This window comes from Meriones unguiculatus, chromosome 11, assembly GCF_030254825.1.
Source record: "Meriones unguiculatus strain TT.TT164.6M chromosome 11, Bangor_MerUng_6.1, whole genome shotgun sequence".
NCBI classification, from domain to species: Eukaryota; Metazoa; Chordata; class Mammalia; order Rodentia; family Muridae; genus Meriones; species Meriones unguiculatus.
Window position 1 is genome coordinate 40,162,287 of NC_083359.1, and position 21,469 is coordinate 40,183,755.

Genomic DNA, 21,469 nt, shown 5'->3' on the forward strand with positions numbered 1-21,469 from the left:
CTGGCTAGGTTTTTTTGTGTTTTTTTGTTTTTGTTTTTGTCAACTTGACAAAAGCCAAGGTCATCTGGCAAGAAGGAACCTCAATTGAGACAAGGTTCCCATAAGATTGGCCTATAAGTAAGCTTGTAAGGCATTTCTTGATAAAAAACTAATGTAGGAGGGTCCACTGTGGTGGTACCAGGTTCTGTGAGAAAGCAGGCTGACTCAGCCGTGAAGAGCAAGCCAGTGAGAAGCATTCTTTCAAGGCCTCTACTTCAGTTTCTTTCTTTTGTTCTTTTGTTGTTGTTGTTGTTGTTGTTTTGTGGGTTTTTTTTTTTTTGGAGGGGGGGTTCTTTGTGTAGCCTTGCTGTCGTGGAACTAACTCTGTAGATCAGGCTGGCCTCAAACTCACAAATATCCACCTGCCTCCGCCTCCTGAGTGCTGGGATTAAAGGTGTGTGCCACCATCACCAGGCTTTTTCCTTTTTTTTTAATTAAAATTTATTTTATGTGTATGGGTGTTTTGCCTGCATGTATGTTTGTGCTCCTCCTCTATACCTGGTGTCCTTGAAGGCTAGAAAACTCAGATTCCCTGGAGCTGGAGTTATAGACAGTTATGAACCACCATGTGAGTGGTGGGCATCAAACCCAGGTCCTCGGGAAGACTTCTCAACTGATAAACCATCTCTCCAGCCCTTTCTTTTTCTTTTGAGAAAAGGTCTCATATTATAGCCCATCTGGCCTTGAACTCGTCGCAATCCTTCTGCCTCAGTCAAAATGGCAAGCTTATAGACATAAACCTATATAAATGGCTCCTGAAGCTGGTCTTGAATTTCTGAATTCAAATGATCATCCTAATGCAGTTCCTTGTGTAGCTCCAACTACAGGTTTGTGCCACTGTGCCCTGGATATATGTCTTATCTCTCTCATCTCTCTCTCTCTCTCTCTCTCTCTCTCTCTCTCTCTCTCTCTCTCTCGACAGTATTTCTCAGTGTAGCCTTGGCTCTCCTGGAGCTCAGAGTTCCACCTGCCTTTGCTCCCAAGAACTAAGATTATTTTCTCTATCCCAAGAGTCTATTGTTACAGGATCAAGGTTCTGTAGTTGTAGAATCACTGAATCCACTAAGCTCAAGATGTTCCTCCGGGATAGTGATTTTGCACTAGATACATTCTATGCTACCAACATGTTATGATTTTGGGGTCTGAGTTAGCTGTCATGAGCTGATGTTTGTGTAATACTGGATTATGGTAAGTCTGTGCAACTGATAAATTCTATATTCTTAGTCCCCAATTCTGGCAGGAGGGGACCAGCACCTAGATGGCAGAAGTGAGGATTTCCACGTCCCAGGCTGCAAAACCAGGTTCTAAACAAATAAACTAAGAGTTTGGGCAGTACAGTCCTGGACAGTGGACAACTCAGAGCATAAGAGCTCAGGACCAGAACAGGACCCCCAGAAGCTCTCTGTGCCTAGGATAGGAGACCCTTTTTCCTCATTGACCACAGGGACAAGCTCTTCTTCTTCGGAGAAGCCCCAGGTTCACTGGCACCCACAAGCCCATGAGGGGTCTGAGCAGAGCCCAGAGCAGGCCAGACCAGAATGGCTTCCTGGAGTAGTGAGGGCGTTTGGTGTTTCTATTAGTCGTTGAATTGTGTGCTCTTGCCAAGCCGTTTTCACCTCGTTCCCTGCTATCTTAGCCGGTAGGTCAGAGCAAAGCCTTGCAAGGCATCTGGCAATCTCTGTCCAACTAAACCGGGATGCCACGGTGCCGTGGGAACCACAAGGGGGCGCCCGAGAGGCGAGGTACGATCCCGTGGTGCCTCGCGGCTGCCCACTGCGCAGACGCAGCTGCCGCCTCTCCGCGCAGGCGTAGAGGTCTCCGCGTCCTTAGCCGGCCGAGCTGGTCCAGACGCGGAGTTGGAAGGTCGACCGGGAGGTCCTGCTTAAGCTATGCCGGACTCTTGGGACAAGGATGTGTACCCCGAGCCCCCGCGCCGCACACCGGCTCCGTCGCCGCAAACCTCGCTCCCCAACCCTCTCACCTACCTGACGAAGGCCTATGAACTCGTCGTGGACCGGCCCGTGACCCTCGTGAGAGGTACAGGGTCTAGGATTCCGCCCGCTCAGTGGAGATTCCGGTACCCTACGGATCCCACGTCTAGCTCCCGCCCCCTAGACTGCTGCCCCTGGACACGTCGCTGTCCCGCACCCAAAACCCTGGGTCCAAATCGTGTCTTAACCTCTCCAGTGCACCTACGACACCCTCTGCCTTATCCGAGACACCCAGAAACGCCCAAGGGTTTTGCAGCCACTGTGGCAAGGGAAAATATTGGTCTAGGGATTGTAAATCCAAAAGGGATATACAAGTTAACCTCTTGCCCCTGGGGAATCATCACCTCCTTTTGTTTCCCCGCTGCACTCCATATCACTTCCCAGGACCTCCCGTCGCCCCTGCTGCATCGTGGGATAACCCACTTTTTCCGGGGACTGCCCCCTGTTCATAATTCTTTATGCTGTCAGCGGAACCCCCACTACTGTCGACCCTGGTCGCTCTTTTAAGCGGTGGTAGTCGGAATCCTGGGGGTGGCGCACGCCTTTAATCCCAGCGCTGGGAAGACAGAGGCAGGTGAACCTTTGGGTACGAGGCCAGCCTGGTCCACATAGCAAGTCTTATGATAGCCAAGGCCACTCAGGGAAACCCTGTCTCTAAAGCAAAACAAATACAAAAAACTGGTAGTGGTCGGGAAGGCCAAGCACTGTCCTTGGTGTGTGCAGTAGCTGGTCAATAAGTCCTTGTTGAAATAGGCTATTTGCAATCCATCTGCATGGTCAGGGTGGTCATCCTTCTCTTTGGGCCAGTTTCATTCGTGCAAAGGGGTGTTTTAAATGGCTATGCTCGCTATCCCTGCTCCCAGAGAATGGTCCATTCAACCCTTGGTCCTGTTTGCCAGAATGGTGAGCAGCCCAGAATCATGTTGGACTCTTCGTCCGGTCTATTAAGCAGCTCATTTATCCAGCATTTGGGGTGCAGAGCATGCTTAAGTGATTTGTTTTTTTCTCCTTTAAGTGTTGAGGAGCTGATTTCAGTGGCTTCTTTGTGAGACAGCATGTTCAGTGTTGTCCAGGTCAACATAGCAGATACCTTTGTCAGCTTCCTAGTAGCTTGGTTTAGACACACGTCACTGCCCCTGGCTTACAGGTGGTCCTTGGATTAGGAAGGTAGTCCCAGGTGCATTACTGCAGTAAAGTCACCTCCATTTTGGAGGCATCTTATACTGTCTGGATATCTGCACCCTGTGCTGTTTTACCAGTGGAAAACATTGGGTCCTACTGCTGAATTCCTAATAAAGCCTCGCCTACTCAAACTCTGGGTGCTGTGGGCCCAACTATATTAACTCTCAGCGGACGGAGTATATCTGTTCTATAAAGACCTGCCCTATAAGGTAGGGCCCCAAGGTGAGATGTCCTGCAACTGAAGGTGGTAGCTGTCAACCACTGTAGCCCGTCCTTCATTGACTGTTTCTGTAAAAGCTTGGAACTTAGACACCTAACCTAAGGCTGGGTGAGCCATTGATTTTTGGTGTTTTCACAGAATTTATTGAGAAACAGCACGCCAAGAACCGAACCTACTACTACCACCGACAGTATCGTCGTGTGCCAGACATCACAGAATGCAAAGAGGGTGACGTCTTGTGTATCTTTGAGGCAGAGATGCAGTGGAGAAGGGACTAGTAAGTGAGCAGCAGGGAACACAGAGTGGCCTTATGTACCTGCACATCCTCCTGGAGAAGACCCAAACTCCTGGGGTGAGATAGGTTTGTATCCTTTCAAAATCTTGATAGGTAATTCTATCCTGTATTCTTTCAGCAAAGTTGACCAGGAAATCCTCAACATCATTCAGGAGAGGTTTAAGGCTTGTCAGCAGAGGGAAGGAGAAAGTGCAACCCAGAATTGTGCCAAGGAATTGGAGCAGCTCACTCAGGTGGCCAAAGCCTACCATGACCGCTGTAAGTAACTCAGCCTTACTAAAACCCTGTCTTCCCAGTTGTGCATAGCTGTGGGTCAGTATTGGGACTCTTTCTTGCCCCAAATTCCTGTGCATGTGACAAACTCTCCATGCCCCATCTTTCTCCAGACTTTGACCTGGGAGCCTATTGTTCTGCCAGAAAGTGCCTGGCGAAGCAGAAGCAGAGGATGCTGCAAGAGAGGAAGGCTGCTAAAGAGGCTGCTGCTGCGTAAGATTCTAGCTACAAGAACTCTTGAAATAAAATGATAGACTGTACATGGCCTGTTTCTGGTGTCGACTAAATGCTGAGATGTGAGTTCAGCCTACTGGGAGCCAGCCAAAGCTATGAGATGCTCACCAAGTCTGGGGGATACAGACAAAAAAAAAAAAAAAAAGACAACACTAACAGATTTAATTCACTTTATTTTTCTTGTATAAAAACCCTTATGTGGTAGCCACAGCTGGAGCCTGGGTCCTCTGAACAGAGACTCTGGTGTGGGTTTTCACAAGATGATCAGTGAATTCCTAAAAAGAGAAGCATGACATATTGGTACAACATGCACCCCAACTCTTAGCTAAGAGTTAATTTAAAGGCAGCCAACAGACCAAGCTGACCAACATACCTGATAAGGGGACTTGGTGAACACAGTCTCTTTCCAGAGGTCAGGGGTCAGGTAGCTATAAGTCTTGGAGATGGCATCAAAGGTGGCCTTGGCTGAAAAACAGTAAAGCGGGTTAGTGGCTTGACTTAAGGATAAAAAGCGCTGCCCACCAAGGAGCTGTTGCACTCTGAACAGAGAAGCCACTCTGGAGCAAGTTTACCCAAAGTGCATTAGGAGGACCACTACCCCCCCCACCACACACACTTAAAAATACGCCCACCACACACTGGGCCTGTGTAATCCAGCGGAGCTGAGAGGCTGGCAACTATGAGCTACCTACCAAAGTTGCCCAGGGTGGCAGTGCAGCCCCTGGCTGATGTGTAGCAGTCATCAATACCGGCCATCATCAGTAGCTTCTTGGGCACAGGAGCAGAGACGATGCCAGTGCCTCTGGGGGCAGGGATAAGACGCACCAAAACAGAGCCACAGCGGCCTGTCACCTTGCACGGAACAGTGTGGGGTTTGCCAATCTTGTTGCCCCAATAGCCTCTTCGAACAGGGACGATGGAAAGCTTGGCCAAGATGATGGCTCCTCGGATGGCAGTGGCTACCTCCTTGGAACACTTAACACCAAGACCAACGTGACCATTGTAGTCTCCAATAGCGACAAAAGCCTGTGAAAAGACTTAGATGAAATGGCTGGCTGGTGGTACAACACCAGCACATCCCAACCAGACCCTGTGGTGTTCCACTAGGCAAGAGAGGCCACTGTAAGGCCAATCCAAGGCACTAGAGGAACTCGTTTTCTCTCTCTCCCCGTACGAAAGTCACACGGGCAATACCTAGTGTAACTATGCAGAGTGAGAGAGTTTTGCTCACCCCATTGTTTAAGCAGTTCCACCTTGCCAAATAAACACAATACCTTGAACCTGGTCCGCTGGCCAGCCCGTGTCTGCTTCTGCACTGGCATGATTTTTAGTACCTCATCCTTTAGGGAGGCACCCAGGAAAAAGTCGATAATCTCAGATTCCTAGAACAAATTTGTGGGAAATGTTAACTTGTTAAGTATCAGCAGGCAAGAGTTGGTCTTTTTCTCAACCCTGACAACTTCTAGTTAACAACGTCCCGCCCAAACGTTTCTGCACGGAGGCTTTCCTGTACCTTAATGGGCAGGGAGAACAGGTAGATCTCCTCCAAGGACTTTATCTTCATGTCCTTAACCAGGCGGCCCAGCTTGGTGACAGGGATCCACTGCAGAAAGACACCAGTCAAAGGGCTGCCTCTGCGTCCGGTGCACGAGCAGACCCGCCCTGCCCGCGGCCCGGACCTACCTCCTTGTCTTCGGCTTTACCTCCACGAGCCCCGCGGCCTCGGCCACGCCCACGGCCCCGACCCCGACCGCGGCCCCTAAGACCGCTGCCGAACCCTCCGCGGAAGCCGCCACGGCCTCCTAGTCCTGGGCCGCCGGGCCCTCCCGGCCCTCCGGCTGCACCGGCGTCATCCGCCATTTGCTACAGAGACAAAAGAGAAACAGAAAGCACTGAACAGACCCCTAGACTGTGCGAACGCTCGGGGCTCCGGAACGGGACGGTCCTCTGAAGGGTGTCTCCGTCCGGATGTCCACGGATTCCCACAGGCCCGAGAGCAAGGCCGTGATCCACTAACGCAGACTCACGTGTTTTCCCGAAGAAGAAGAAGAGCGAGGCCGTGCGGAAGGGAGTTTTTATAGTGCACCAAGAACCGCGAGATCTCGACTGCTCACCCGCAGGCGGTGATTGGCTGCGTCTTGTCCCGCCCCCGCCACGTTCTGCTTGCGCCTGCGCACCTTCCCTCCCTGAAGCAGCGCCTTACCCCAGGCTGGGCGGGGCTATAAATGTTCGCGCTGGCCACACTTGGTCCTCCGGGGGTCCATGCGTGTTGTCGCTCTACTGCTGCTCAGGTAAGTTGCTCATCGGCCTCTTGCTGCGTACGCTGTTGACCCGATTAGTGGGCGTTCGTTGAAAATCATCCTCGGCCTTGGCTTGTGGCCGGAGGTGAGATTCGGCGCCCAGAGCCACAGGGGCCTCAGCTCACCGCCCGCTGCCCCAGTGTGGGAGGGTGAAACCCAGGCCCCTACATTCCGGATCGCCTCGCCGCCCCGGCCCGCTGGCTTGTGGCAGCGATCCTAACCACGTCCTTTCTTCGCAGGTTCCATGGATTTGGAGGTCGTCGCAGCCGCCGCCTCGTTCACGAATATGGCAGGTTCGGGTTTTTCCCTCAAATAAAATGATTTAACTTAAATTGTCGTGTGTGTATGTTTTTGGAGGGTTTCCAGCAGTCAGCATCTGGGTATCCAAGGATGATTTCGGGGCCACCTTTTTTTTTTTTTTTTTTCTTTTTGAGACTGGTTCTTGTCTCTAAGAAGGAGTGTACTTTAACAAGCCTACTTAAGCCTTTCAAACGTTGGGCTTAACATTGACTGGAGCCCGGATGTGGTTGCCTGTACTGGAGAGGCAGGCCTGGTCTACAAAAACAGTTCCAGGCCAGCCAAGGTGGCAATAGTGAGACTATTTCATTACAAAATAGGATCACAGGGCTAGAGATGGCTCAGCTGTTAAGAGGATCTAACTCCAGCTCCTACAACTCTGGCGTCCAAGCTCATCCACACTCCAGACATAACATGTGGTTAAAATTTTTTTTTAAAGATGACTACCTAGACTAAAGCAAACTTGCAGGAGTGCGTTAGCATTGGTTTTTTCCCCAAACGGGGCGCCAGCGGTGACCAAGGTATGGTCCCACTGAAGTTCAGCCTCCTGAGCACATGTGGCCCCATAAAATTCAGGGCTGCACCTGCCTGGGTTGGGATTAAAGTCATGAGGCAAGCTGTACTCCAGCACTGCCTGGCTAAAAGGGAGACTTGAATGTCAACAGCTCCATTACTGTAGCCTTAGGTCTCCGTTGTATTCTTAGTTAGCATGGGTTATCTAGCCACTATGACCTCTATACCAATATGGAGACCATATTATGTCCAAAGGGGAAAAAAGTACACTACAACATGGATACCACAACTCTCGTCTACTCAAGGGCTTTCTTAAAGATTTGTTGAAAAACCTGGGGGCTTTTCACAGGATGGGCCTCCTGCTTATAGGACATGATCTTGGGGAAATGATACGAGTGGAGGAAGCAGCAAGCCCCTGTGATCCTGCTAGTTTTGGGGAATGAGGTCCTAAAGACTTGGTTCTCTTGCTTAGGAATCAGGAGTCAATCACATCCAAGGGAGAGAATCCAAGACAACTGAGTTGAGGCTACCTTACCACTCACCTTCAGAGTAAAGCAAGGTGGGCTCTGGCCCAGAGCTGTGATTGGCCTAAGCCGGACAATGCCACTGTGATGTCGGTCCACATGTGCTATGAAATGGAGGCTTCGGAGGCCTTGCTCTCAGTGGAGCTGCCGTGCAGACACAGATCATGGTGAGCCTCTGGCCTCTTTCCACCAGCTCTGAGATTTGTACTCAATTCCAGACAGCTACCCGGCTGTCTAGAAACAGATCTTATCTCTGAGAGAATGGATGACAGTAACTTTGTGGGACAATGAAGCTTTTCAGACAACTCTTAACCAATGTAGTCTAGAAGTGGGTGGTGACCCCTCCAGGCTCTCCACTTAGTTTTTTTGTTTGGTTGGTTGATTGATTGAGACAGGGTTTCTCTGTGTAGCCTTGACTGTTTTGGACTGGTTTTGTAGACCAGGCTGGCCTCGAATTCACAGAGATCCACCTGCTGCTGCCTCCCAGTGTGCCCACCGCATCTGGCTTATGAGTTTCTTTATATACCCTGGCCCACTATCAAAAGATTGCCAAGGTATCTTGCTGGTATGAGTGCCTGGGTAAGGGGGCTTGGAGGCTGGTTCCACCCTGGCCTTGACCTTAACATCAAGCTTGCCTTTGCAGAGTGGTGGGTACGATCTCAACCTCTTTGCCAGCCCTCCTGACTGCAACTTCCTGTGTTCTGTCTGCCATGGGGTTCTCAAGAGGCCAATGAGGTTGCCATGCGGTCACATCTTCTGCAAAAAGTGCATCTTCCAGTGGCTAGCCAGGTGCCATTGGGAATACAGGAGGGTGGGCCTGAGGCTGGGGCCCAGTTCCTATGGCCAATGGGAAAGTCTGCCAAAAGCTGGGCTCCAATGGCTCTGAGACTCAGCTGCAAAGTCTGGGACACTAAGCCTGAGTGTGCAATTGCTCCCTGGTGTCTGAAATCCCCAGCCTCAGCTTGGGAGCCAAAAGCTCACTGTAATACTCCCTTTATGCCACCTCCTGCTGGAAAGGGAAGGACTAGCTGGGTCACCTAATGAAGACTTGCTCTGGCTGGCTTATGACTTCCACCTGTCCCCTTCCGCTTCCAACGTCATACCATGCTTTCCTCTAGACAAAACACCTGTCCGTGCTGTAGAAAAGAGGTGAAAAGGAGAAAAATGGTCCAAGTGAATAAACTCCGGAAAACCATTGGCCGCCTACAAGTCAAGGTAGCTCTGAGTGTCCATGCCCATCTTTCTGGGGGGAGGGGAGACAGCCCAGAAGAGGTAGCAGGAACAAGTACAGGTCAAAGGTCATAGGGCAGAAGAGTATAACCAATGAGTCTACCACTTGCTGTGTGACTTGAGCAAGCTGCTTATCCTTTCTGAGTCCCTAAGAACCTCAGGTGTAATGTGGGGATTATAAACCATCTTCAAGGATGAAGTGCCGTTACTCTTCAGCCCTCTAACGTTTCAAAATAGAGAAACTTGGAACCACAAACGCTTAGGAGGCTTCAGAGTTCACTTGTTTCATAGTCAGTGGCTATCACAGGTTAGGGATTACACGGGAGCCCCAGCTACGCATGCCTAACTTAGTTTAATTCACACTGAGCTTCCTCATCCTTTGTAGTGCAAGAACGCTGCAGCTGGGTGCCTGGTGACCTGCCCCCTGGCTCATCGCAGAGGGCACCAGGACTCGTGCCCCTTCGAGCTGATGGCCTGCCCCAATGAGGGCTGCACTGCGCGGGTTCTGCGCGGGGTCCTCGATGAGCACCGCCAGCACTGCCAGCAGGGTGGACAGCAGCGCTGCCCCTTAGGCTGTGGGGCCACTCTGGCTGCCTCGGACGGTGAGCAGCACAACTGCTACCGTGAGCTACGGGACGCTTGGGTCCAGCGCCATGAACGCAACCGGACCCTGCTGCTGAGCCTGCTGGGGCGTGTGCGCCGGGTGCACCGCACGACCGACCTCATCCGCCGGCAGCTGGCCCAGCTGGGCAACTTCCTGGAGGATGACAACCTGCTCCTGAGCGCCCGGGCCCAGGAGACTGAGCTTGCCCCGGAGGCTGAGATGTGGGGTGCGCAGGGTCAAAATGTCTTATAGAGTTAAATAAACGCTGAGCCCAGGCCTGGCCCACCTCACACCACATGTCCTCTGTGCCCTCCGTGTCCTCTGTTGTCCTTGTCACCTCTGCAGACCTTAAACATCAGATACTGGCCTTTGTCCTCTGGACTGTTCTCTCCCCGCCTTTTTTTTTTTTTTTTTTCCTGAGACGGGGTTTCTCTGTGCGGCTGTGGCTGTGTGCCTCCCACCCTCGATCTCCTAGACTCTTAAGTTCTTCCCCTGGTTGGATCTACCACCGAGTAGTCCCCATCCTGCAAAGCTGTTTTCTTCTTCATAAATTAACCCACTTTTTTTTTTCCCCATGGCCTTTCTGCACCTTCCTACCAAACTATATAGCTTCCTAGCTGGTAATACAAATGACTCAGAACCCTAAACCAAGAATAGAAGTCAAAGAAGTCCGTGTCCTCTTGTTCTTAGTCTCCTGTGCCCTCCCCACAGCCAGCCAGCCACCTCTCAACTTACAGCACCATGTCCAGAAAGCTGCAGGCCTCCCAGCTCTACAACTTCAGTTGCTCGGGGGTTGGTTTCCCAATGAAAGACTTTAAACCTGCCAGCCACCATCTTTTGCTAAACCTGTATTGACACATTAGGCTTTAACTAGTGTGAATTTTCTCTCCTCCCTGACCATCCTACTTGGTCCCTGGAAAATGAGCTATATAAGATCAGGAGTTTTAAACCAGGAATAGTGGCACACGTCTCTAGACCCAGCACCCCAGAGGGATGAGGCAGGTGATTTCAAGGCTTGCCTGGTCTACATATGAACTTTTAGGATGGCCGGGGCTACATAGACCTTGTCTCAATAAAAGAAAAGGTTGAGGCAAGATTAGATATCTCAGGGATTAAGACCACTAGCTGCTCTGAAAGAGGACTCTGTTTTAAGCACACTACCCACACAGTGGCTAACAACATCTGTTACTCCAGTTCCATGGGATCTGATGCCCTCTTGTGGCTTCTGAGGGCAGGAGGCACACATGTGGTACCCAGACATAACATGCCAGTGACACACAAAAAGATGTCTGTTTTCTTAATTTATTTTATGTACATTGGTGTTTGACTGCACGTATGTCTATGTGAAGGTGTTGGATCCCCTGGAACAGGGGTTACAGACAGTTGTGAGCTGCCATGTAGTGTGCTGGGAGTTGAACCCGGGTCCTCTGGAAGAACAGTCAGTGCTCTTCACCTGCTGAGCCATTTCTCCAGCCCCAACGTCTTTGTTTTCTTTCCTGGCAGTCTCTCACAGACAAAACATGTTTGTTCAACAGATACTTGTTTTTTGTTTTGTCTTTTTGAGACAGGGTCTCGTTATACTCTCCTAATTGGCCTAGAACTCTCTATGTAGGCTGGCCTCAAAATCAGAGTCACCCACTTCTGCCTCCCCAAGTGCTGGGATTGAAGGTACGCCTCGTTACATGCAGCCTTATTCCCTCCTTAGCAAACTTGGGGATCACAATGTACACTCCAAACCATATTGGGCCACCTATCTTCAATAAGCCTATTTAAAGAGCTAAACTGAAAAGCAGGAAAAAATAATTCAATTTAGCCACATTGAAAAGAGCAACAGGACTGGAGAGATGGCTCAGAGATTAAAAGCAGTGCCTGTTCTTCCAAAGGTTCTGAGTTCAATTCCCAGCAACCACATGGTGGTGGCTCATACCAACTATAATGAGATCTGACGCCCTCTTCTGATTTGTAGGTGTATATGCAGGCAGAGTACTGTATAAATAATAAATCTTAAACAAAAAAGGAACAAATATCCAGTGAACCCCAAGGCAGTCTTATGGGTCCTGAAGGGAGACCAAAATTTAAGCAGAAGGCCATGAATATGCAGATTTATGAAATCTCTGTCAAGATTTTGTGGACAGGTTGGCTCAGAGCACTGGCTGATACTCTGGAGGCCGAGGCAGGTAGATCTCTGTGAGTTCAAGGCCAGCCTGGTCTACAAAACATATTCTACAAGAACCAGGGCTGTTACACAGAGAAACCCAGTCTTGAAAAAAAAAAATCAAAACAAGGCACTGGCTGATCTTCTAGAGGACCTGGGTTTGATTCCCAGCACTCACGTGGCTTGCTAACAGCATGTGTAGCTCTAGTTCCAGCAGACTCTGCTTTCCTCTGACTTCCACAGGCGCTGCATGCTCATGGTTGCACAGACATAGATGCAAAACACCCACACAGAAACAGAAAAAAACGTCTTTTTAAAAGGTGTGGCCCCTCCAATTATTGACCCATCGTTATGTAAGGTGCTCTGACAATTTTTTAGAGCTGTGAAATCTCTTTCCAGAAGATGAGCTCCTCCTCTGGAGTCTGGTTCTATGTCCTAGAACTCACTATGAGAACAGGCCGGACTCAAACTCGCTCAGATCCTCTTCCAAGTGCCACGAGTATCTCTTGATTTCTTTCCTGTGTGTGAATGCTTTACCTTACATGTTTGCATGTGAGCCATGTGCGTTCCCGATGCCCTAAGAAGTCAGAAGAGGTCACTGGATACCCTGGAAATGTAGTTACGGATGTTTGTGGGTCCCCATGTGAGTGCTTGGAATCAAAGCCAGGTCCTCTTCAAGAACAAGCACTCTAAACTGCTGAGCCATCTCTCCAGCCACGACAAGCATCTTTTTTAGAATACTTTCATTTCTGTGAGGAATTAAGAGTTAGACAGATTCCATGATATGCAGACAGGGAAAGGAGTTATGACTAGGTAATAAGGATTGCATTAGTTGGGGTTCTCTAGAGGAACAGAACTTACAGAATACATATATATATATATATGTATAATATATATACATACATATAGAATATATATACATATATATATATACATACATATGATTTATTAGAATGGCTTACAGGCTGTAGTGGAGTTAGTACACAATGGCTGTCTACAAATGAAAGGTCCAAGAAGCCAGTAGTTTTTCAGTCCATGAGGCTGGCTATCTCAGCTGGTTTTCAGTAGACACCAGAATTCCGAGGAAGAAGCCAGTGAAGAAAACGACTGGCAGAGTGAGAGTGAGGGTAACCAGGCAGAGAGCAAGCTTCCTTCTTCCATGTCCTTTATGTAGGCTGCCAGCTGATGTGGCCCAGATTAAAAGTGGATCTTCCTACCTCAAAAGATCCTGATTAACAAAGTATCTTTGCGCCTCATAAGATACAAATTAAAAGAGGGTATTCACAGCTGGCTGGTGATTGTCAGTTGTACACCTTTGATCCCAGCACTTGGGAGGCAGAGGCAGGAAGATCTCTGTGAGTTTGAGTCCAGCCTGGTCTACAGAGCAGTTCTAGAACAGCCAGGGCTACACAGAGAAACTGTAACTTGAAAAACCAGGGGACAACCAAGAATAACCATGACAAGGATACTGAACTTCCAAGATGGTGGCTAACTTCTTCCTCACTCTCCTGCCCTGGCAGTTTAAAACAAAGGTCTTTTGGATACCCCCCGTCCCCTGATTTCTCTCTATGTAATCTTGGCTGCCTTGGAACTCTCTGTACTCTAGTCTAGACTGGTCTCAAACTCAGAGATCCCAGCCGCCCCTGCCTCCTGAGTGCTGGGATTAAGGGCATGAGCCATCACCATTGGTTTGGTCTTGGAGACTTTTTCACATGCCAGTAAGGTCCCTGAGAATGGACTGGCTCAACAAGTTCAAGCCTGGGTCAGTTTACATTGACACAACAGTTGTGGCCTAATCAGCCATCCTGCTTTTCTTCAAAGCACCAACTCTAATTTAGGGGATGAAAGGCCCTTCAGAGACTTTAAAAACTCCGGGCTCTCAGGAAGCTGGGTTTTGGTTTTCTGAGTGCCTCTTCTGCATTGTAGGGGGTCTTTATGCCTGCTGTACGTATGTCTCCTCACCATTAATAAAAACCTTTCTTCACCTGCTTATTCTGTCTGGTCCTATTTGCTGTTTTATTATTATTATTATTATTTTAGATTTATTTGTTTATTAATTATACCACATTCTGCCTGCATGTGTGTCTGCACACCAGATCTCATTATAGATGGTTGTGAGCCACCATGTGGTTGCTGGGAATTGAACTCGGGACCTTTGGAAGAAAAGCCAGTGTTCATAACCTCTGAGCCATCTCTCCAGCCCCTATTTGCTGTTTTTGAGATTTCTCTGCTGCCACCTGTTGCACTTGAGGTGTTTCCCCCTCCTCCACCTCTTAATTCTTTTATTGACAAAGAAAATGAATCTGATCAAGACCCCTAGATGGTAACAGATGCCAGGTACCTGCTGACGGGCAAAAGTAACCATTTCCAAAAACATTTAATAAAAATAAAATAAAAATAAAATAAATAATAAAATAAAATAAAATTAATAAAATAAATAAAATAATAAAATAAAATAAAGGCATTTGATATAGACTACATAGCCCTGGTCGACTTGAAACTCATTTTGTAGACCAAGCCAGAGAGATCTGTTTGTCTCCGCCTTCTGAATACGGGGATTAAAGGCATGACCAACCTTGTGCGCAGGCCAAAAGCATTTTAAAAAACCCAGTTAAGATAAAAAGCCTGGAGGTTGGGGAGATAAGAGTACGGGCTGCTCTTTTAGAGGTCCCGAGTTCAATTCCCAGCAACCACATGGTGGCTCTCATAACCACCTATAGTGAGATCTGATGCCCTCTTCTGGCATGCAGGCTGAACATTGTATACATAATAAATAAATCTTAAAACAAATAAAAAGATGAAAGGCCTAGAGCCAGGCGCGGTGGCGCACGCCCATAACCCCACCACTCAGGGAGGCAGAGACAGGCAGATCTCTGTGAGTTCAAGGCCAGCCTGGTCTACAAAGCTAGTCCAGGACAGCCAAGGCTACACAGAGAAACCCTGCCTCCAAAAACAAACAAACAAACAAACAAACAAACAAGGTTAAAGGCCTGGCAGTAGGGCGGTGGTGGCACACCCCTTTAGTTCCGGCAGAGGCAGAGGCAGAGGCAGATCTCTGTGAGTTTGAAGACAGCCGGCTCTGCACAGCAAGTTCCAAGACAGCCAAGGCTACAAGTAGAAACCGAAAAGAAAAAAAAATGAAAATAACAGTTAAATAAACTAAAATAGTAAATTAATAACCATTAAAATGCAAGACATTCAACAAGGTAGCCACTGCCAGCCTCTGGGCTCGGGACCGCCTTCCATTTCCGCTCCTGGTCGCGGAAGCCGGTACCCACAGTAACTATGTCTCCCGCGCGCGCGGTGATGACGTCAAAGCAGTTGTGGCTCCTGATGTCATCACAACGTGCCTTGGAGTACAGAGTAGCGCGCTGGCTGCTTCACGCGGCCGAAGGCTGCTGAGCTTGGAGGGATCCGAGCTTGCAGGGATCCGCTGCGCTAGGACATGGCCGAGACTGCGGCGGGAGTGTGCCGCTTCAAAGCCAAGTAAGTCCTGGGCAGGGGCGCTGAGGGCGAAGGGAAATGGGGAGGAACCCGGAACGAAAGCCAGGAGTTGAGGGGCGTTCACTGTGATACAGGGACCTGAGTCCTGTGCTCAGTCAGTTCCTCTTGCTGTGAATAGCTCCTAGGATAGGAACAGGAGAGTCTAGTTTATTCGTAGAGTCTAGTTTCCAGGCAATTAATTTTCATCCATCTCTGAGTAGATTGGATTATGGCAAGGGCTGGCAAAGAGAAATCTCAATGCTGCCAGCATCTGTGGTGATGGGTTAACTGGGTGTACAGCATCAGAGGCAGGTTTTATCGTGGGCAGACTTCCAGGGAATGGACTTAGGGGATTGGGACAGTGGGGCATTGGCATTTGGAAAGACCAACACAGGCCACATACAGGGTAGAGGCAGCTGACCTGTTATAGAGAATTCTTGTCTAAAAAAAAAAAAAAGGAAGGAAAAAGTAAAAAGAAAGAATGATAGGCAGCAGTTCAGGGAAAGCTCCCAGGAGCATGTGAGAGGAGAGGAAGCTTAGTGAAGGTCATCAGTTCTGAAAGGCACTGACAGCTGAGATGAAAGCGTGGGCTGGGAACCCACTGAGGATACTGCAATGGCCACCCCCTCTAGCCCTCAGGAAAGTGCAGTGACTCAGGTTGGACCAAAGCAATAGAGAGAGCAAGAAAGAGGATGACAGTAGTATGACAGCTAGGCAGGGAGAAAGCAAATGCTGCTGGAGGAGGAAGACTTGTTGACCTAGTGCCATGCTGGCCCTCGCTGGGGAAGACTTTGAGAGTATGTTGTATGTTACCCTTTTCTGGCCTCCCCCAGCTAGCAGGGCCCCCCCCAAAAAAAAAAAAAAAAACTCTTCTGAAGCCTGGGCTGCTGTTGGGCTTTTTTCACCTGACTCAGGCCCGCCTCTTCAAGCTACATGAGGACCCCACAAGATCCACACAGGCATGTTCACCAACTGGCTCCGGGTTTCAGCCTCTGAATAATGTGAAGCATCCTCCCACTGAGCTGCTTGTTCTAGCCCTGGGTTCCTGCTGCTGCCTAGACACCCTGCAAAGTCAGGGATTTGGTTCATCTCCAGGCTAGCACCCAGCACAGCTGGCCACTGGGGCAAAGGAGTTGGGCGATCACTCAGTATCTTGTTCTCTTTCCAGCTATGCTGTTGAGCGAAAGATTGAACCTTTCTACAAGGGTGGGAACGTACAGGTAACTACCCCAGGGGGCAGAGTGGAGGGGTAGGGAGTACTGAACAGTCCCTTGGCTGAGACACTTTTGTCCCTAGCTGGACCAGACTGGCCATAACCTCTTCTGTGTCTGTGGTACCAAAGTCAACATCCTAGACGTGGCTTCAGGGGCTTTGCTCAGGAGCCTAGAGCAGGTGAGGACAGGCTGGAGTGGTTGTGGGCAGCTTGAGGGGAGGGCAGCACATTCTTACAGTGCTCTGTATTCCCACTCTTCCCTCAGGAGGACCAGGAGGACATTACTGCCTTTGCCCTCAGTCCTGATGATGAGGTATGATGGGTGGTGTGTGGGGGGGTAAGCTGTGCTACCTCCCTTCCACATTGAATCGGTGAACATGTCTTGTCCCACGCCCTCCCCCCAGGTACTGGTAACAGCCAGCCGGGCACTGCTGCTGGCTCAGTGGGCCTGGCGAGAAGGCACCGTCACTCGCCTGTGGAAGGCGATCCACACAGCTCCTGTGGCCTCCATGGCTTTTGACGCCACCTCTACACTGTTAGCCACAGGTAGGAAGGACCCCAGGTAGGTGGGTGTGCCAGAGGGCACAAGGGCAAGGATTTTGTACACGCCTAACCCCAAACACATTCCCACAGGTGGCTGTGATGGGGCTGTACGAGTCTGGGACGTTGTGCAGCATTACGGGACACACCACTTTCGTGGCTCACCGGGCGTCGTGCAGTGAGTGGGGCGGGGGAGGAAGGGTGGGCAGATGCACACCTCCCCCCCCCCCGGAGTACAGCTCATTTGTCTCTACTTGCTTTCAGTTTGGTGGCCTTCCATCCAGACCCCTCCCGCCTGCTGCTCTTCTCCTCAGCCGTGGACACCTCTATCCGTGTGTGGTCACTGCAGGACCGCTCATGTCTGGCTGTACTGACCGCACACTATAGTGCTGTCACTTCCCTGTCCTTTAGTGAGGATGGTCACACTATGCTCAGGTCAGTGGCTGGTCACACAGGGCTTGGGTGCAAGGGTGGGTGTGTACCGAGGCTGAGACTGGAACCGAGGGAACTCTTTCTCCTCAGCTCTGGCCGTGATAAGATCTGCATAGTTTGGGACCTTCAGAGCTACCAGACCACAAGGACGGTTCCAGTGTTTGAGGTATGGTTGCCCGCAGGCCAGGGCTGGCGAATGGGGCAGGGATGGGAGGCATGGTTGTATAGACTCTGACCTTGCTTATCCACAGAGCACAGAAGCCGCTGTGCTATTGCCTGAAGAGCCAGCACCTGCTCTGGGTGTGAAGAACTCAGGCCTACACTTCTTAACAGCTGGTGACCAAGGTGTGGGGGGCTGGCTACATGTGGACCAGGGGGCTGGATGAAGCCTGTAGACCTCATTCCCCCAACAGCCCTTGTTCCCCTACAGGGATCCTCCGTGTGTGGGAGGCAGCTTCCGGGCAATGTATATACACCCAGTCACAAATGCCAGGCCTACGGCAGGAACTGACCCATTGCATCCTGGCCCGCCCTGCTGGCCTGCTCCTTACTGTTACTGCTGATCACAACCTGCTGATCTATGAGGCACATTCTTTACAGTTGCAGAAACAGGTAGGCACGTATCCCTGTCTGGGGCAGGGCTTGGGCTTCTGGCTTCCTTTCACACAGGCCCTTACTCATGACCTTCCTACCCCCCACAGTTTGCTGGCTATAGCGAAGAGGTGTTGGATGTCCGGTTCCTTGGGCCCAATGACTCCCACATTGTTGTGGCTTCTAACAGCCCTTGCCTGAAAGTATTTGAGCTACAGACTTTGGCCTGTCAGATTCTCCACGGTCACACAGGCAAGCCCTCCAACATCCCTGGCACCTTAGCCTGAATTTGATAGTTTCCCTTTGCTGCCTCCTTGTTAAACTTGGTCTCTGATCACTCTTCATCTCTCTCCCAGACATTGTCCTGGCCCTGGATGTGTTCCGGAAGGGGTGGCTTTTTGCCAGCTGTGCCAAGGTGAGACTTCCTAAGAGATATGAAGGCAGCTGGGCGGTGATGGCACAGGCCTTTAATTCCAGCATTGGGGAGGCAGAAGCAGGTTGATCTCTGAGTTCAAGGCCAGCCTGGTCTAACAAGTGAGTTCTAGGACAGCCAGGGCTACACAGAGAAATCCTGTCTTAAAAAAAAAAAACAACAAAAACCAAAAAAAATGAAGGTACAGGCCTTGTAGGTGAAAACCAATGCAACAGAACTCATCATTTCTCTTCCATCCCTTATCTCCGTAGGATCAGAGCATACGCATCTGGAGGATGAACAAGGCTGGCCAAGTGGCCTGTGTAGCCCAGGGCTCTGGACACACACACAGCGTGGGCACCGTCTGCTGTTCTAGGTAGTGTATCAGAACTGGACCCAGGTGTATCCAAGGAGGTAGAGGCCGAAGTCATTGGGTTCTAACACAGGGTGGAGAATGAGTGTGCTGATTTGGCCACTCTATGAGGCTTTAGCAAAGATGCAGAACAGAGAGACAGGAAGACTCAGGTGCCATGGCAGATTTTTTGGAAGTGGCCTTGGAAGGTGGGCAAAATGGGAAGGATCTGAAATAGAGAAAAGGACATTGAACAAGAACAAGGTCCTGTTGGAGAAGGTGACCTTTCATTAAGATCTTGACCCTGTGGTTGGAACCAGGTGACACAGAGGCTTGATGGTGCAGGCAGAGGCATTTGGGGTGTTGCAGGCCAGTCTGCATGCCAAGGTGACCCCTCTGGTCAATGCAGAAGGCTAGATCCTGGTGCAGTACAGACTGTCCTTTGGCCTGAGCAGTGTCTCCCTCTTTCTTGTTGGCTATAGGCTCAAAGAATCATTCCTGGTGACAGGCAGTCAGGACTGTACTGTGAAGCTCTGGCCCCTCCCTGAAGCCCTATTGTCCAAGAACACAGCTGTGGACAGTGGCCCCCTGCTTCTACAAGCTCAGACCACCCAGCGCTGCCATGACAAAGTAGCCACATGTGGCCTCTGGGATGGGGTGTGGCTGGGCCTTTGCTGAGATGGATGCCTAAGTTTTATCACTTGCTTTCATCACCAGGACATCAACAGTTTGGCTGTCTCCCCCAATGACAAGCTGTTAGCTACAGGCTCACAGGACCGCACAGCTAAACTCTGGGCCTTGCCTCAGTGCCAACTGTTAGGTGTTTTTTCAGGCCACCGACGTGGTCTCTGGAATGTCCAGTTCTCACCCACAGACCAGGTGCTGGCCACAGCCTCTGCAGATGGCACCATCAAGCTCTGGGCACTGCAGGACTTCAGTTGTCTTAAGGTAAATATTCCCCTAGTCCCATCCCCTTTCCAGTAACATCTCACACTCACTCATAAGACTTGGCTCACTCTATCGCTCCCCTGCAGACATTTGAGGGACATGATGCTTCTGTGCTGAAGGTGGCCTTTGTGAGCCGTGGCTCACAGCTGCTGTCTAGGTGAGTGGGCTAGGAGAGGGCTGGGGGTGCCTGGTAAGGGACATGCTCCTATACCCTACACTGTGTCCTTCTGTTCTCAACCTCAGTGGCTCTGATGGGCTCCTGAAGCTGTGGACAATCAAGAGCAATGAGTGTGTGCGGACCTTGGATGCTCACGAGGACAAGATCTGGGGTCTACACTGCAGCCGACTGGATGATCATGCCATCACCGGTGGCAGTGACTCCCGAATCATTCTCTGGAAGGTTGTGAACCCTAAGGGGTGGGATAAGGCATGGTAAAGGACAGCACTGGGGCTTGTCTGACCCTGATTTGATCCCAGGATGTGACAGAGGCTGAGCAGGCAGAAGAGCAGGCCAAACGGGAAGAGCAGGTGATCAAGTAAGTCTGAGCATCCCCTCAGCAGGAGTATCCCTTGCATGTCCTAGCAGTACCAGCTCCATGTCCTAGCAGTGGCAGCTGCTGCATCCAGTCAGTAGCAGCAGCCCCGTGTGCTCCCTGCTGTGCAGCACAGGAAATGGGTTAAGGTAGTGCCCACACTTGGGGTGCTTGGGCCCAGGCAGGCTCTCTGAGTGACCCTGTCCTTTTTCCTCTGTCCCGCCAGGCAGCAAGAACTGGACAACCTGCTCCATGAGAAGCGGTATCTCCGAGCACTAGGCCTCGCCATCTCCCTGGATCGTCCTCACACCGTGCTGACTGTTATCCAGGGTCAGTGTGTGCCCCAGGAGGAGGCTGGGGGGTGGTGCTCCAGGAATCAATAAACCCTTTCCTCAAGCCCAGACTTCCCTCTTGCAGCCATCCGGAGGGATCCTGAGGCCTGTGAGAAGCTGGAGGCCACTGTGCTCCGACTGCGACGAGACCAAAAAGGTTGTGAGCAGGCTGGAAGGGACCAGCCTGGGGAGGGGGGTGTCCTGGTGGGCAGAATGGGGTGGAATGGCCCAACAAGCAGTGTGACCATCCCTGTCACCTACAGAGGCCCTGCTGCGCTTCTGTGTCACCTGGAACACCAATTCTAGACACTGCCACGAGGCCCAGGCTGTGCTTTCTGTGCTGCTGCGGCATGAGACCCCCGAGGAACTGCTGGCCTATGAGGGAGTGCGGGGTACACTGGAGGCCCTGCTGCCCTACACTGGTATGGGACATGGCCCTGGGTCCAGGGAAGCTCCTGGTAGGTTTGAAGACAACCCCTTACCCTAGCCCCAACCTCCTCTGTCTTCCTCTAGAACGGCACTTTCAGCGGCTTAGCCGGACACTGCAAGCAGCTACCTTCTTGGACTTCCTGTGGCACAACATGAAGCTGTCCCCGCTCCCTGCTGCTGCCCCAGCCCTGCAAGACACATAAAGTTGCACTTTTCTATCTTGGCTTCTCATGTGAATCTGATCAGTCTCTCCCAAAATCCTTAGCCATACTTGGCTGACCAAGACTTCAACTGTAGAAGTTCAAGCTCCCCCTGCCCTCCAGCCTGAAGTCCCTTACGGCACAGCG

The 21,469-nt window shown here is 50.6% G+C and overlaps 4 protein-coding genes and 3 non-coding genes across 8 annotated transcripts; 4 read left to right on the top strand and 3 right to left on the bottom strand.

Annotated features, from left to right (window-relative positions):
- The first annotated feature begins 1,819 nt into the window (after window positions 1–1,819).
- Ndufb10 (NADH:ubiquinone oxidoreductase subunit B10) lies at window positions 1,820–4,260 on the top strand. The gene is made up of 4 exons (XM_021644777.2): window positions 1,820–2,076; window positions 3,571–3,709; window positions 3,846–3,985; window positions 4,114–4,260. Exons 1-4 carry the CDS (start codon window positions 1,929–1,931, stop codon window positions 4,215–4,217), a joined length of 531 nt encoding a protein of 176 aa, XP_021500452.1. The 5' UTR covers window positions 1,820–1,928; the 3' UTR covers window positions 4,218–4,260.
- Window positions 4,261–4,390: 130 nt separating this feature from the next.
- Window positions 4,391–6,217, bottom strand: Rps2 (ribosomal protein S2). The gene is made up of 6 exons (XM_021644776.2): window positions 5,918–6,217; window positions 5,748–5,837; window positions 5,509–5,616; window positions 4,927–5,260; window positions 4,608–4,699; window positions 4,391–4,509 (listed from the first exon to the last, which is right to left on the bottom strand). Exons 1-6 carry the CDS (start codon window positions 6,092–6,094, stop codon window positions 4,429–4,431), a joined length of 882 nt encoding a protein of 293 aa, XP_021500451.1. The 5' UTR covers window positions 6,095–6,217; the 3' UTR covers window positions 4,391–4,428.
- On the bottom strand, window positions 4,762–4,906 carry LOC132646574 (small nucleolar RNA SNORA64/SNORA10 family). Its single transcript, XR_009584837.1, has one exon. It is a non-coding gene; the product is annotated as a small nucleolar RNA SNORA64/SNORA10 family (small nucleolar RNA).
- On the bottom strand, window positions 5,323–5,456 carry LOC132646573 (small nucleolar RNA SNORA64/SNORA10 family). Its single transcript, XR_009584836.1, has one exon. It is a non-coding gene; the product is annotated as a small nucleolar RNA SNORA64/SNORA10 family (small nucleolar RNA).
- Window positions 6,218–6,400: 183 nt separating the features above from the next.
- Rnf151 (ring finger protein 151) lies at window positions 6,401–10,042 on the top strand. 2 transcript variants are annotated; one of them, XM_021644796.2, is made up of 6 exons: window positions 6,455–6,525; window positions 6,774–6,827; window positions 7,817–8,035; window positions 8,512–8,657; window positions 8,987–9,083; window positions 9,484–10,040. In XM_021644796.2, the coding sequence occupies exons 3-6, from the start codon at window positions 8,033–8,035 to the stop codon at window positions 9,952–9,954; spliced, it is 717 nt and encodes a 238-aa protein (XP_021500471.1). In that variant the 5' UTR covers window positions 6,455–6,525; window positions 6,774–6,827; window positions 7,817–8,032; the 3' UTR covers window positions 9,955–10,040. The 2 variants fall into 2 exon arrangements, with proteins under 2 accessions (XP_060219979.1, XP_021500471.1); XM_060363996.1 differs by lacking the exon at window positions 7,817–8,035 and having other exon boundaries at window positions 6,401–6,525; window positions 9,484–10,042.
- LOC132646630 (small nucleolar RNA ACA64) lies at window positions 6,579–6,706 on the top strand. Its single transcript, XR_009584882.1, has one exon. It is a non-coding gene; the product is annotated as a small nucleolar RNA ACA64 (small nucleolar RNA).
- Window positions 10,043–15,189: 5,147 nt separating the features above from the next.
- Tbl3 (transducin beta like 3) lies at window positions 15,190–21,340 on the top strand. Its single transcript, XM_021644787.2, has 22 exons — window positions 15,190–15,343; window positions 16,509–16,560; window positions 16,637–16,732; window positions 16,819–16,866; window positions 16,958–17,099; window positions 17,187–17,271; window positions 17,358–17,528; window positions 17,616–17,691; window positions 17,777–17,870; window positions 17,956–18,137; window positions 18,227–18,368; window positions 18,473–18,531; window positions 18,801–18,904; window positions 19,363–19,510; window positions 19,598–19,828; window positions 19,915–19,985; window positions 20,072–20,228; window positions 20,306–20,364; window positions 20,588–20,691; window positions 20,779–20,850; window positions 20,957–21,115; window positions 21,207–21,340. The coding sequence occupies exons 1-22, from the start codon at window positions 15,303–15,305 to the stop codon at window positions 21,323–21,325; spliced, it is 2,412 nt and encodes an 803-aa protein (XP_021500462.1). The 5' UTR covers window positions 15,190–15,302; the 3' UTR covers window positions 21,326–21,340.
- Window positions 21,341–21,469: the final 129 nt, after the last annotated feature.

Bases quoted from the DNA above. Each gene is read 5' to 3' on its own strand.
- Ndufb10 (XM_021644777.2), top strand. From the start codon at position 1,929: ATGCCGGACTCTTGGGACAAGGATGTGTACCCCGAGCCCCCGCGCCGC. The intron at 2,077-3,570 runs GTACAGGGTCTA...GTGTTTTCACAG, and splicing joins GCCCGTGACCCTCGTGAGAG to AATTTATTGAGAAACAGCAC. The intron at 3,710-3,845 runs GTAAGTGAGCAG...GTATTCTTTCAG, and splicing joins ATGCAGTGGAGAAGGGACTA to CAAAGTTGACCAGGAAATCC.
- Rps2 (XM_021644776.2), bottom strand. From the start codon at position 6,094: ATGGCGGATGACGCCGGTGCAGCCGGAGGGCCGGGAGGGCCCGGCGGC. The intron at 5,838-5,917 runs GTAGGTCCGGGC...GTCTTTCTGCAG, and splicing joins GTAAAGCCGAAGACAAGGAG to TGGATCCCTGTCACCAAGCT. The intron at 5,617-5,747 runs GTACAGGAAAGC...AATTTGTTCTAG, and splicing joins TGTTCTCCCTGCCCATTAAG to GAATCTGAGATTATCGACTT.
- Rnf151 (XM_060363996.1), top strand. From the start codon at position 6,460: ATGTTCGCGCTGGCCACACTTGGTCCTCCGGGGGTCCATGCGTGTTGT. The intron at 6,526-6,773 runs GTAAGTTGCTCA...CTTTCTTCGCAG, and splicing joins GTCGCTCTACTGCTGCTCAG to GTTCCATGGATTTGGAGGTC. The intron at 6,828-8,511 runs GTTCGGGTTTTT...TTGCCTTTGCAG, and splicing joins CTCGTTCACGAATATGGCAG to AGTGGTGGGTACGATCTCAA.
- Tbl3 (XM_021644787.2), top strand. From the start codon at position 15,303: ATGGCCGAGACTGCGGCGGGAGTGTGCCGCTTCAAAGCCAA. The intron at 16,733-16,818 runs GTGAGGACAGGC...CTCTTCCCTCAG, and splicing joins TGCTCAGGAGCCTAGAGCAG to GAGGACCAGGAGGACATTAC. The intron at 18,138-18,226 runs GTAGGCACGTAT...TACCCCCCACAG, and splicing joins CTTTACAGTTGCAGAAACAG to TTTGCTGGCTATAGCGAAGA.